The sequence below is a fragment of the Pristiophorus japonicus genome, chromosome 4 (assembly GCF_044704955.1).
Source record: "Pristiophorus japonicus isolate sPriJap1 chromosome 4, sPriJap1.hap1, whole genome shotgun sequence".
In the NCBI taxonomy this organism is placed as follows: domain Eukaryota; kingdom Metazoa; phylum Chordata; class Chondrichthyes; family Pristiophoridae; genus Pristiophorus; species Pristiophorus japonicus.
Window position 1 is genome coordinate 33,928,966 of NC_091980.1, and position 12,035 is coordinate 33,941,000.

Consider the following 12,035-nt stretch of genomic DNA (forward strand, 5'->3'; position numbering starts at 1 on the left):
CATAATTTTTCACCCCACAAACAAAACGATCCCATAATGCTCGGTTTTGAAAGTTTCCAAAATTACAGTGCATCGATAGCTTTTTTTAATGCTACGATGTAATCACTGATGCTTTCATCAGCCTTTTGATTCCGAATCCCGAAACGATAGCTTTCAGCAATTTCTAACGGTTTGGGGTTATAGTGCTGCTCCAGCTTCGTTAAAATCTCTTAAGCATTGTGTTCTTTGGCTTGTCCGGCACAAGCAGATTTACAAGGGTTTCGTACAATGTCAGACCCGCCTGCAATAAGAAGATCGCTTTCTTACGTTCCAGCACAGCCCAGTTCTGGGCTGCATTGTCTGTTACTTCGATTATGTTATTTGCAGTGAAATATATTTCTAGCCGATCCACATACGCTTTAAAACGTTCCCGGTCGTGTCTATATTCCCCAAATGTCCGATTACACCTGCCATTTTAATCTCTAGCTGTTCACACTGTGTGCTGTATTTTACCTCTGCTTTTGTAGCTTTTTTCCAAAGACAGAAACTTCCAAAGTCCCTCTGTCGGCTGGCTGAATCCTTCCCCAACAAAATTTAAGCTTTAAATCATCCGAAAAATCCCATCTCTTTGCCAAATGTGATATATTCACAGAGCACAAGCACACATGGCAGGCAGCTCTCTCGGAAGCATCCGGAATCTGCCTGGTTTTGTTTATTATTAACTCTGCAGTTGCAGTACACAATACGTCCACATCCACAGTGTGGAGCTACAAACATTGCAAGCTTACAGACGTTACAGGTATCAAGGAATATGGAGAAAGGGGTGGGGGGTAAATTGAATTGAAGTACAGATCAGGCATGATCTAACTGAATGGCAGAACAAGCTCGAGGGGCTGTATGGTCGCCTACTTTTCCTATGTTCCTATCAGACAACATAGCAGAGACTGTATGAATGTAAACCATTGTTCCCTGGGCCTTCCTGGCTGTTCTTGCCTTAGTGGAGTTAGTAAGACTGCATCTACAAGATTGCTGCAGGCCAATGGAAACTGGATTTAAAAGCATATATGTTATGAGTCAGCTCATGGATGCTGAGCTCCCAGAATCTGATTTTAAAAGCCCTTACAAGTGGGAGAATGGCTCAATAAGCTCACTCTTGAGACCTGGGTTGCATTTTAAAAATCTCTTTCAATATATTAGCTTCTTTGGATAAGTATCAAGGGGATTCATGTATCAGCCCTGTGATCAGTGCGTTATTAATGCACTAAGTGATAAAAAGTTCTCTTGTTTTTGGCAATTACTTTTGTCAAGTTCTTAGCTTGTAAAATGTGAGCTAAAGTTCCCCTTTAAAATACAGGGGAAATTCTCTCCTGTTTATACCTGAGGAATTGAATTCAGACAACAAGGCACTATTAAGGCTCCTTTCTTTGTTCAAATGCAAAGTTAATTGTGACTGTACTTGTGTGGAATTCAATTTCTTCTGCAGAATGCCTGTAACGTTCAACCTAAATTGATCTTTATTATACTATGAAAAAAAGAAAAAGAATAAACTTGCATTTATGTAGTGCCTTGAGATTGAGAGTGACAGTGTTAATTCAGAGACTCGGGTCCTGAACTTAAGGAAAGGTAACTTCGATGGTATAAGACGTGAATTGGCTAGGATAGACTGGCAAATGATACTTAAAGGGTTGACAGTGGATAGGCAATGGCATACATTTATAGATTACATGGATGAACGTCAACAACTGTACATCCCTGTCTGGAGTAAAAATAAAAAAGGGAAGGTGGCTCAACCGTGGCTAACAAGGGAAATTAGGGATAGTGTTAAATCCAAGGAAGAGGCATATAAATTGGCGAGAAAAAGCAGCAAACCTGAGGACTGGGAGAAATTTAGAATTCAGCAGAGGAGGACCGAGGGTCTAATTAGGAGAGGGAAAATAAAGTACGAGAGGAAGCTTGCAGGAAACATAAAAACTGACTGACTGCAAAAGCTTCTATAGATATGTGAAGAGAAAAAGATTAGTGAAGACCAACGTAGGTCCTTTGCAGATAGAATCAGGTGAATTTATAATGGGGAACAAAGAAATGGCAGACCAATTGAACAAATACTTTGGATCTGTCTTCAATAAGGAAGACACAAATAACCTTTCAGAAATACTAGGTGTTCGAGGGTCTACCGAAAAGAAGGAACTGAAGGAAATCCTTATTAGTCAGGAAATTGTGTTAGGGAAATTGATGGGATTGAAGGTCGATAAATCCCCAGGGCCTGATAGACTGCATCCTAGAGTACTTAAGGAAGTGGCCCTAGAAATAGTGGATGCATTGGTGATCATTTTCCAACATTCTATTGACTCTGGATCAGTTCCTATGGACTGGAGGATAGCTAATGTAACACCACTTTTTAAAAAGGGAGGAGAGAGAAAACGGGGAATTATAGACCGGTTAACCTGACATCAGTGGTGGGGAAAATGGTGGAATCAATTATTAAAGATGAAATAGCAGCGCATTTGGAAAGTAGTGACAGGATCGGTCCAAGTCAGCATGGATTTATAAAAGAGAAATAATGTTTGACAAATCTTCTGGAATTTTTGGACAAGGGAGAACCAGTGGATGTGGTGTATTTGGACTTTCAAAAGGCTTTTGACAAGGTCCCACACAAGAGATTGGTGTGCAAAATTAAAGCACATGGTATTGGGGGTAATGTATTGACGTGGATAGAGAACTGGTTGGCAGACAGGAAGCAAAGAGTCGGAATAAACGGGTCCTTTTCAGAAAAAGCAGGCAGTGACCAGTGGGGGGGGTGGGGGCGCAGGATTCAGTGCTGGGACCCCAGCTATTCACAATATACATCAATGATTTAGATGAAGGAATTGAATGTAATATGTCCAAGTTTGCAGATGACACTAAGCTGGGTGGCGGTGTGAGCTGTGAGGAGGATGCTAAGAGACTGCAGGTTGACTTCAACAGATTAGGTGAGTGAGCAAATGCATGGCAGATGCAATATAATATGGATAAATGTGAGGTTATCCACTTTGGTGGCAAAAACAGGAAGACAGAATATCTGAATGGGGACAGATTAGGAAAAGGGGAGGTGCAACGAGTCCTGGGTATCATGGTACATTAGTCATTGAAGTTTGGCATGCAGGTGCAGCAGGCGGTGAAGAAGGCAAATTACATGTTGGCCTTCATAGCTAGAGGATTTGAGTATAGGAGCAGGGAGGTCTTACTGCAGTTGTACAGAGCCTTGGTGAGGCCACACCTGGAATATTGTGTTCAGTTTTAGTCCCCTAATCTGAGGAAGGACATTCTTGCTATTGAGGGAGTACAGCGAAGGTTCACCAGATTGATTTCTGGGATGGCAGGACTGACATATGAGGAGAGACTGGATCAACTGGGCTTGTATCCCCTGGAGTTTAAAAGGATGAGAGGGGATCTCATAGAAACATATAAAATTCTGACGGGATTGGACAGGTTAGAGGCAGGAAGAATGTTCCCGTTGCTGGGGAGTTGCAGAACTAGGGGTCACAGTCTAAGAATAAGGGGTAAGCCATTTAGGACCGAGATGAGGAGAAACTTCTTCACTCAGAGTGGTTAACCTGTGGGATTCCATACCGCAGAGAGTTGTTGAGGCCAGTTCGTTAGATATATTCAAAAGGGAGTTCGATGTGGCCCTTACTGCCAAAGGGATCAAGGGGTATGGAGAAAAAGCAGGAAAGGGATACTGAGGTTGAATGATCAGCCATGATCGTATTGAATGGCGGTGCAGGCTCGAAGGACCGAATGGCCTGCTCCTGCACCTAATTTCTATGTTTCTTTCACGTCGACAGGAGTCTTCACAGCCAACAAATTGTGAAATGTTGTTACTTATGGGCAAAACATGGCAGTCAATTTGCACACAGCAAACTCTTGCAAACAGTGACATTAGGATCAGTATTTTGATGGTGTGGGTTGAAGGATAAAGGTTGACCAGGATTCTGGGAGAACTCCGTAGGTAATGAAGAAGAAAGCTGTAGACTGCAGGAAGATATCAGCAGACTGGTCAAGTGAGCATAACAGTGGCAAATGGAATTCAATCCGGAGTGTGAGATAATACATTTGGGGAGGACTAACGAGGCAAGGGAATACACAATAAATGGTATGACATTGAGAAGTGTAGAGGAACAGAGGGATATTGGAGTCCATGTCCACAGATCCATGAAGGTAGCAGGACAGTTAGATAAGGTGGTTAAGAAGGCATATGGGATACTTGCCTTCATTAGCCGAGGCATAGAATATAAGAGCAGGGAGGTTATGCTTGAACACTAGTTATGCCACAGCTGGAGTACTGCATGTAGTTCTGGTCACCACATTACAGGAAATGTGTGATTGCACTAGAGGGGGTAAAGCGAAATTGTCTGGAGAATTTGAGCTATGAAGAAAGATTGGCTAGGCTGGGGTTGTTTACTTTGGAACAGAGAAGGCTTCGGGGAGACCTAATTGAGATGTATAAAAATTATGAGTGGCCTGGATAGAGTGGATAGGAAGGATCTATTTCCCTTAGCAGAGGGATCAATAACCAGGGGGCATAGACTTAAAGTAAGTGGTAGGTTTAGAAGGGATTTGAGGAGAAATGTCTTCACCCAGAGGGTGGTGGGGGTCTGGAACTCACTGGCTGAAAGGGTGGTAAAGGCAGAAACCCTCATCACATTTAAAAAGTACTTGGATGGGCACTTTTGTTGGCCGGCGCAGACACAATAGGCCGAATGGCCTCCTTCTGTGCCATACATTTCTGAGATTCTATGAACTTCCTGGTGTCTTCAAGTAGAGCCAAGGGATTTTTCTTACGTCCATCTGATTAGGCAGAGGGGGAGTTTCCTGGTGTACTAGCCAACATTTACCCCACAACCAACATCACAAACAGATTATCTGGTCACTTATCTTTTGTTCAGAAATTGGCTGCTGCATTTCCCTACATTTACATCAGTGACTGTCATTCAACAGTGCTTCATTGGCTGTAAAGTGCTTTGGGATATCTTAAGGTCTTAAGGTTATAAAAGGTGCTGTCAATGCAATTTCTTTTCATTCCTTCTTTCAAATTGCTGAATTTAGCATTACGGGCTGTCATTTGCTGCAAAATAAACTTCCTAAATGTTTTGACTAGGTGGTTTGTGGATCAAAGTACCTTGTGAGAAGAGAATCTGCACGTGACCATGTTGACCTGCTGGTATCTTCGCGCTACTGGCCTCCTGTATATGTGGGTGACATGGCTCCATATGTTGCATTAAATGCAGATGTGCGATACCCAGAAGTTGCTGGACAAATGTGGGAACATAAGCAAGGCTGTTTTACAGATCCACTGGAGCCACCAAAGGTTTGTACTGCACCTACCTACTACTGCAACCTGAAAGTTAATATATTTTATACTAGGTGTGATCTGAGAACCAGTGGGTTAATTTTTGTTTCAATATTTACTTACCCATGTCAATGCAATTTCTAACCCAGAAGTACTACATGGTTTTTGTGCCCCGTTCATTGGCCGGTTACTGTTTGTGTGAACTACGAGCTGGACTTTCCGCTGATGATCGCTGGGCTATTGTCCAAATAGGCAGGCTATCGCCCATTTTACTGAAAGTGGAAAGTTGGCCCGGAACATTGCCCGAAGATCGCTGGCCCAACTTTCGGCGCACAAGAATTTCACATCGCCGAGGTGATCGCCCACCGAAACTTTCAGCACATCGCCCACACACCACTGGGTTATCGCCGGGGGGAAAAAAAAGTCGAAAGTTGCGATTCAAAAAATGGGCGATCTTCCAGCGATCCTGAGAGCTGAAACATCGCTCAGGCTGGAACATCGCCCAGTTTTTGGGCCCTAGCGATCTAAGTGGAAAGTTTTTAGTATCTATTCTCATGTCTTTAAATTTCTCTATGGCTTTCTTTTCCCATCTCTAACCTACTCTAGCCCTATAATCCCAGCCCTCCTCCCCTGAACTCTCTCTTCATCTGGCCTCTTATGTATGACTCATCCTTTCACCCCATCATTAGCAACTGTGCCTTCAGCCACCTAGGCGCAGGCTCTGGAATTTTCTCGCCAAACTCCTCCAGTTTTACACCTTCCTCTTCTCCTTTCAAACCCACCTCTTTAATCAAACTTTTGGTCACCCCTCCCAGTCGCTCGATCTCTGTGCCATGGAATCGTATACATACAATTGAAGGGGCATTCGGGGCTTTGGTTTACGTCTCATTCAAAAGACACCATCTCTGACAATGCAGCACTCCGTCAGTACTACACCGAGATTTTGTGTTCAAGTCTCTGGAGTGGGGTTTGAACCCAAAACTATCTGACTCAGAGGCAAGAGTGCTACCCACTGAGCCAAGGCCGACACTTTAATTGGTTGACACATTTGTCTACGCAACAATGGTGACTACACTTTTAAACTCATTCATTGGATGTGTGCTTTGAGATGTCCTGAGGATGTGAGAGGCACCATATAAATGTAAGTTTGTTTCCTTTCCCCCTCTCTCCCATTCTTTGTTGGCCCTGATTGCCTTAGAGGAGATTGCAGCACCAATGTTTATCTCTCTCTTCCTATCCTTTTCCAGGGTTTAACATAGAACACCAAAGCAGTATTGTAAATGAAAAGCTATTAATCTTAGATATGTGCAGGGGTGGCCTGAGAAAATGGGAAATGGGGAGATTTCCCAAAAGCCCCATGAATGGTTCGATAGTGCTACATTATTGGTGCCCTCCACCCCCATTCCCTTCCATGAGAATCCCAAGGAATCCTGCGCCCTTTAAGTGGAGCCAAGATATTTAACAATAACAAACTTCATATCTGAGTTTCAGATTTTGGAAAACAATAAATAATAAAGTCGGCATGTTGGAGCTCAGTGGTGGGTATTCTGTTATTGGATCTAAAATTGAATTATTCTTCCAGCATGTGTCCTGTCCAGAGCTACTCGATCAACATTACACAATGGATGTGACTCTAATGGAGAATAACATTCAACATCCTATAACCAAGTCCAATGCTCGCAGAATTGTATGCCATGATACAGACCAGAGCACAGAAAGGGACACAATGGCAAGACACCATTCTCTCAGCCTTTGCAGTGAGCTGGAGCCATACAGCGACGTCCTCAAAACTATTCCAGGCAGCAAGGTGGATAATGTGCGGCAAAAGTCCATCACTTTTGAAAATGCTACTTACTATTATTTATACAATCGCTTGGTTGACTTCCTCACCAGCAGAGACATTGTAAATCAACAAATCAATGAAGTCTTGCAGAGCTGTCAGCCTGGAGAGGTGGTGATACGGGATAGTTTGTACAGACTGGGGATAGCACACCTTAACACAGAGAGTGAGACTGAGGAGCTGGCATAACAACTAATCCTTAATAATAGTTAAGGAAAATGATTTGTCAAGTAATGTATTTATTCACTACTATTTAATTAAAAATATTGTGTGTTTGTGATTTCTTATCCTCTTATTTTTGGAAACCTTTTTGTGGGCAGGGGAAGGATGGTTAGCTTTGATTTGGGTTCTGCCTGAGATTATACTACATAAGGAACACTTTGCAATCTATTATTTTTGTGCTCATCAAGCTAAGTGATGATGCTGGTGAATAGAACAGCATTATGCAGAGTAAAGCTCCCTCTACCTCGAACATTTCTCAGCCCCAATCCCAGAACAGCACTCCACACTACATCAGTCTGATATTTTCTTCTATTCTCCACATAACAACAGTACTTCATTGGCTGTGAAGCACTTTGGGACATCCTGAGGTCATAAAAAGCACGATATAAACGCAACTTAATTTTTAATTTAGAGTATAATTTACAGAAAATTTTTTTTAAGTCACTTTGATTTCTGCATAACTGCTCCGAAGACCAATCCTTATACTTTTAGCAAACGCTGAGTAACAGATCAGCAGTAATCTCATTAAATGGTGGAACACGCTCAAGCGCTATAATGGCCTACTCCTGTTCCTACTGCTTAAATGGATCAGCTGCAGTAGATTTACACTGTCAGACTATTTCTCAACACAGATATTTTGCCGAGTTCAAAAGGCTTGAATGACTTTGGGCTTCTTGGTATTACTAGGTCAGACTCTTGTGCTAAAAGCAAGATGCTGAGGGAGTTAGAAAATATGGTGACTTGCCTCTTCACTCTTGGTGTATAGCATCTTTCATATATCTGTTTTATGTGTAACTGCCTCTGGAAAGAACTGATGCACAGGTCCAGGTGAGCGATGTCTTTGTGACCGGAATGTGCAATCCGCATGGGTGCTGCCCCATGTCCTGACAGTAATGTCCAAGTCTTAAAATGACTATCCTTGGTGATTGTTGGTAAAATGGGCTCACTTTTGTGATGGATGATTCATTCAAAAATTATGGAAGTCCCTAAAAGACGTAATTTTCAATGTATTGCAGTTGGGAGTTTTGCTGATTAAGCATTACTGTCGGTTTGAATTGCAGAAAGTAGCAAGCTCAGTTTAAGTAAAGCCTGAGCTCTATTTAGAATTTGTACATTCTTGCCGATTCAACAATTCTGTAATCCAGTTAAGATACTGCACGCTTTCCTTCTCTAAGTTTAAAGCCTGACATGTAACTTAATCCCACTGGAAAAGAATATTGATCTTTACATTAAGTATTTTCTGCATCTAGGCTTATGGAGTCATCTGTCCAAAAGAGCATTTAATAGCATTATTCCCAGCACGCTTATGCTGTTTGGTCGCAGTGTGTGATTATATAACATAATTATCTTTACGTGGTACGTTACTCAATTTAGGTCACTGGATTCTCATGGGGGATATCCGCACGAGATCTTCTAATGCATAATGAGGTGTTAAGCAGTCTTTATCTTGAGCATGTCAGTTGTTTTTTCCTCCAAAAATAGTAAAGATCAAAAAAGATAGAATAATGGGGCAATCAGTTGCTGAAATGTGCCATAATGTATTCTACCAAGAATCTGAAGCCAGTGGGTAATTCAGCAAGTTCACTGGAAGACTATGGGTTTTATTTTTGGCAGCTTATGGTGTTGCATCATCAGTTGATGCTCTAAATATTAGTGGTACATGGTATAAATGTTCATAGATATCTTTTTACTTCTGTCTGCATAATTATAGCCCAGACAGTGCTGATTTTAAAAAATTGCTTTGAATCAGCATTGAGGATGAGAATCTGCTCCCCTCGAGCCTGTAATGGCAATCAATGAGATCAGGGCTAATTTGACCTAACTCCATATACCTGCCTTTGCTCCATATCCCTTTAAAGCTATCAATCTCAGATTTAAAATTAACAATTGATCTAGCATCAATTGCCATTTGCAGAAGAGAGTTCCAAACTTCTACCACCCATTCTGTGTAGAAACATTTCCTAATTTCACTCCTGAAAGGTCTGGCTCTAATTTTTAGACTATGCCCCCTAGTCCTTGAATCCCCAACCAGCAGAAATAGTTTCTCTCTACCCTATCATTTCACCTTAATATCTTGAAAACTTCAATCAAATCACTCCTTAACCTTCTAAATTCCACAGAATACAACCCTAGTTAGTGTAATCTTTCCTCGTAATTTAACCCTTGGAGTCCAGTATCATTCTGGTAACTCTATGCTGTATTTCCTCCAAGGCTAATATATCCTTCCTTAGGTGTGGTGCCCAGAACTGCTCACAGTACTCCAGGTGTGGTCTAACCAGGACTTTGTATAGCTGCAGCATAACTTCTACCCCCTTGTATTCTCGTCCTCTAGACATAAAGGCCAACATTCCATTAGACTTTTTGATTATTTTCTGTACCTGTTCATGACATTTTAATGATCAATATACCTGGACCCCCATTGTTTCTAGCTTTTCACCATTTAGAAAGTACCCTCTCTTATCCTTTTTGGGTCCAAAGTGGATGACCTCACATTTGCCTACAATGAAATCCATTTGCCACAGTTTTGCCCGTTCGCTTAAGGACGCAGCTATTTGCACTACAAAATGCTCTGATTGATTGGCTGTCCATGATCACATGACCTGATTGCTGATTGGTCCCCTTGGAGGATAAGACACACCCAGAAGTTTCTCTGGAATATGTAATTGAAACCGCCCAGCCCAAGTTCTGAGTGACTTTGCAAAGTGTAATTCGAACCATTCTGACTTCAGACCCCAGTCAGGATAGAGCTCCCCCATCCCAGCCCAAGTTCCTGACAACCCCAACCTAAGTTCCTGACTCTTTTCCCCCGCCCCAGCCCAAGTTCTGCCCGCGGAGGCCCTTTTCCTTCGGATGCGGTGGATCTGTCGAGGGTTCTTGGCAGATCACAAGTTGCAGGTTTAGGCGCATGCGCTTTGCACACTTAAACTTGTGGAGCCCCGACAAGTGTGTGCAATTCGTACGCGTCCGTAGGGGCTGTGAATTCATGCCCAATAATTTGCCTTCAATCCCAGAAACTTTAACTTTAGTTAAGTCTTTTTATGAGGGATTTTATCAGATGCCTTCTGGAAATAGATATAGATAGCATCCATGAACACTTGACAGTCCACTACTTTAGTTGGCTCTTCAAAAAATTCAATCAGCTTTGTCGGGCATGACCTGTCCTTTACAAATCCACCCTGGCTGTCTCTGATCAGATGAAAATTTTCAAAGTGTTCAACACTATCCTTAATTATAGACTCTAGTACCCCAACAACAGATGTTGGGCTAACTCGTCTATAATTTCCTGCTTTCCCTCTCTCACCTTTCTTAAATAACGGAGTAACTTGCACAAGTTTCCAATCTAAATGGTTTCCGAATCAAAAGAACTTTGGAAGATTATATTCTCACCTATTTCCTTTAAAACCCTGGGAAGTCTAGAACAAGGGGTCACAGGCTCAGGATACAGGGTAGGAAATTTAGGACCGAGATGATGAGAAACTTTTTCACTCTGGGGTGAACCTGTGGAATTCTCTTGAGGCTGTGGAGGCCATGTCACTGAATATATTTAAGAAAGAGATAGATAGATTTCAAGACACAAAAGGCATCAAGGGGTATGGAGAAAAAGGAATATGGTGTTGAGAGAGGATCAGCCATGATCATGTTGAATGGCGGTGCAGGCTCGAAGGGCCGAATGGCCTACTACTGCTCCTATTTTCTATGTTTCTATGAAACCTGGTCATGGGGATTTGTCACTCTTTAGTTCCATTAGTTTCTTTGCTGTTATTTTGTTTACGTTAATTTTGTGAGGTTCTATCCCTGGTTAAATATTGGTTTCCTTGGGATGTCTGGCATGCTATCCTCTTCCTCTAAGTGCTGACGCAAAATAGTTATTCAACATGTCTGCCATTTTCTTTTTTCATTTACAATATCACTGTTGCCAGTTTTCAATAGGCCCCATATTACTCCTGATGGTCCTCTTTTTCCGAATATAACCATAAAAGAATGTTGTGGTGATTTTGATATCCCTTGCAAGTTTCTTTTCATAGTCCCTTTTTGTAGCTCTTACTATCTATTTTGTTATCTTTTGTTCTTTGTGTCTCTCCCAGTTGCCACAATCTGTGCTAGTTTTTGCATTTTTGTTTGCTTTTTTTAGTTTTATATTGTCCCTTACCTCTTCAATCATCCAAGGCTGTGTTTTTTTTTGGCAAGTAGATCTCTTGTCCTTGAGCATATAAACTTGGTTCTGTGTCGCATTAAATTCATTTTTGAACACCATCAGCTGATCTGTCATTTTGCCCAGTTTACTATGGGTAGTCTCTGTCTCATCGCATTGAAGTCAGACTCACCTAAATCTTGACTCTTAGCTGTTTTGCGTTTCTCCCTTTCAAACACTATGTTAAAGAACATAAGAATTAGGAGCAGGAGTAAGCCATACGGCTCTTCGAGCCTGCTCCGCCATTCAGTAAGATCCTGGCTGATCTTCGACCTCAACTCCTTTTTCCTGCCCGTCTCCATATCGCTTGATTCCCCTAGAGTCTAAAAATCTCTCGGCCTTGAATGTACTCAACGACTCAGCATCCACGGCCCTTTGGGGTAGAGAATTCCAAAGATTCACAACCCACTGAGGGAAGAAATTCCTTCTCATTTGAATCTAAAATGGCCGCCCCCTTATCCTGAGACTATGAC

General features: G+C 42.0%; 1 protein-coding gene across 3 annotated transcripts in view; it reads left to right on the forward strand.

Annotated features, from left to right (window-relative positions):
• hmgxb3 (HMG box domain containing 3) overlaps positions 1-7,428 on the forward strand; it is a 92,796-nt gene extending 85,368 nt beyond the window's left edge. For all 3 annotated transcript variants that reach the window (XM_070878092.1, XM_070878091.1, XM_070878093.1), the window contains 2 exons: positions 5,117-5,326; positions 6,891-7,428. In XM_070878092.1, the coding sequence (XP_070734193.1) occupies positions 5,117-5,326; positions 6,891-7,337 (657 nt within the window). In that variant the 3' untranslated portion in view covers positions 7,338-7,428. The remainder of the gene's footprint in view (positions 1-5,116; positions 5,327-6,890) is intronic.
• The last annotated feature ends 4,607 nt before the right edge of the window (positions 7,429-12,035 follow it).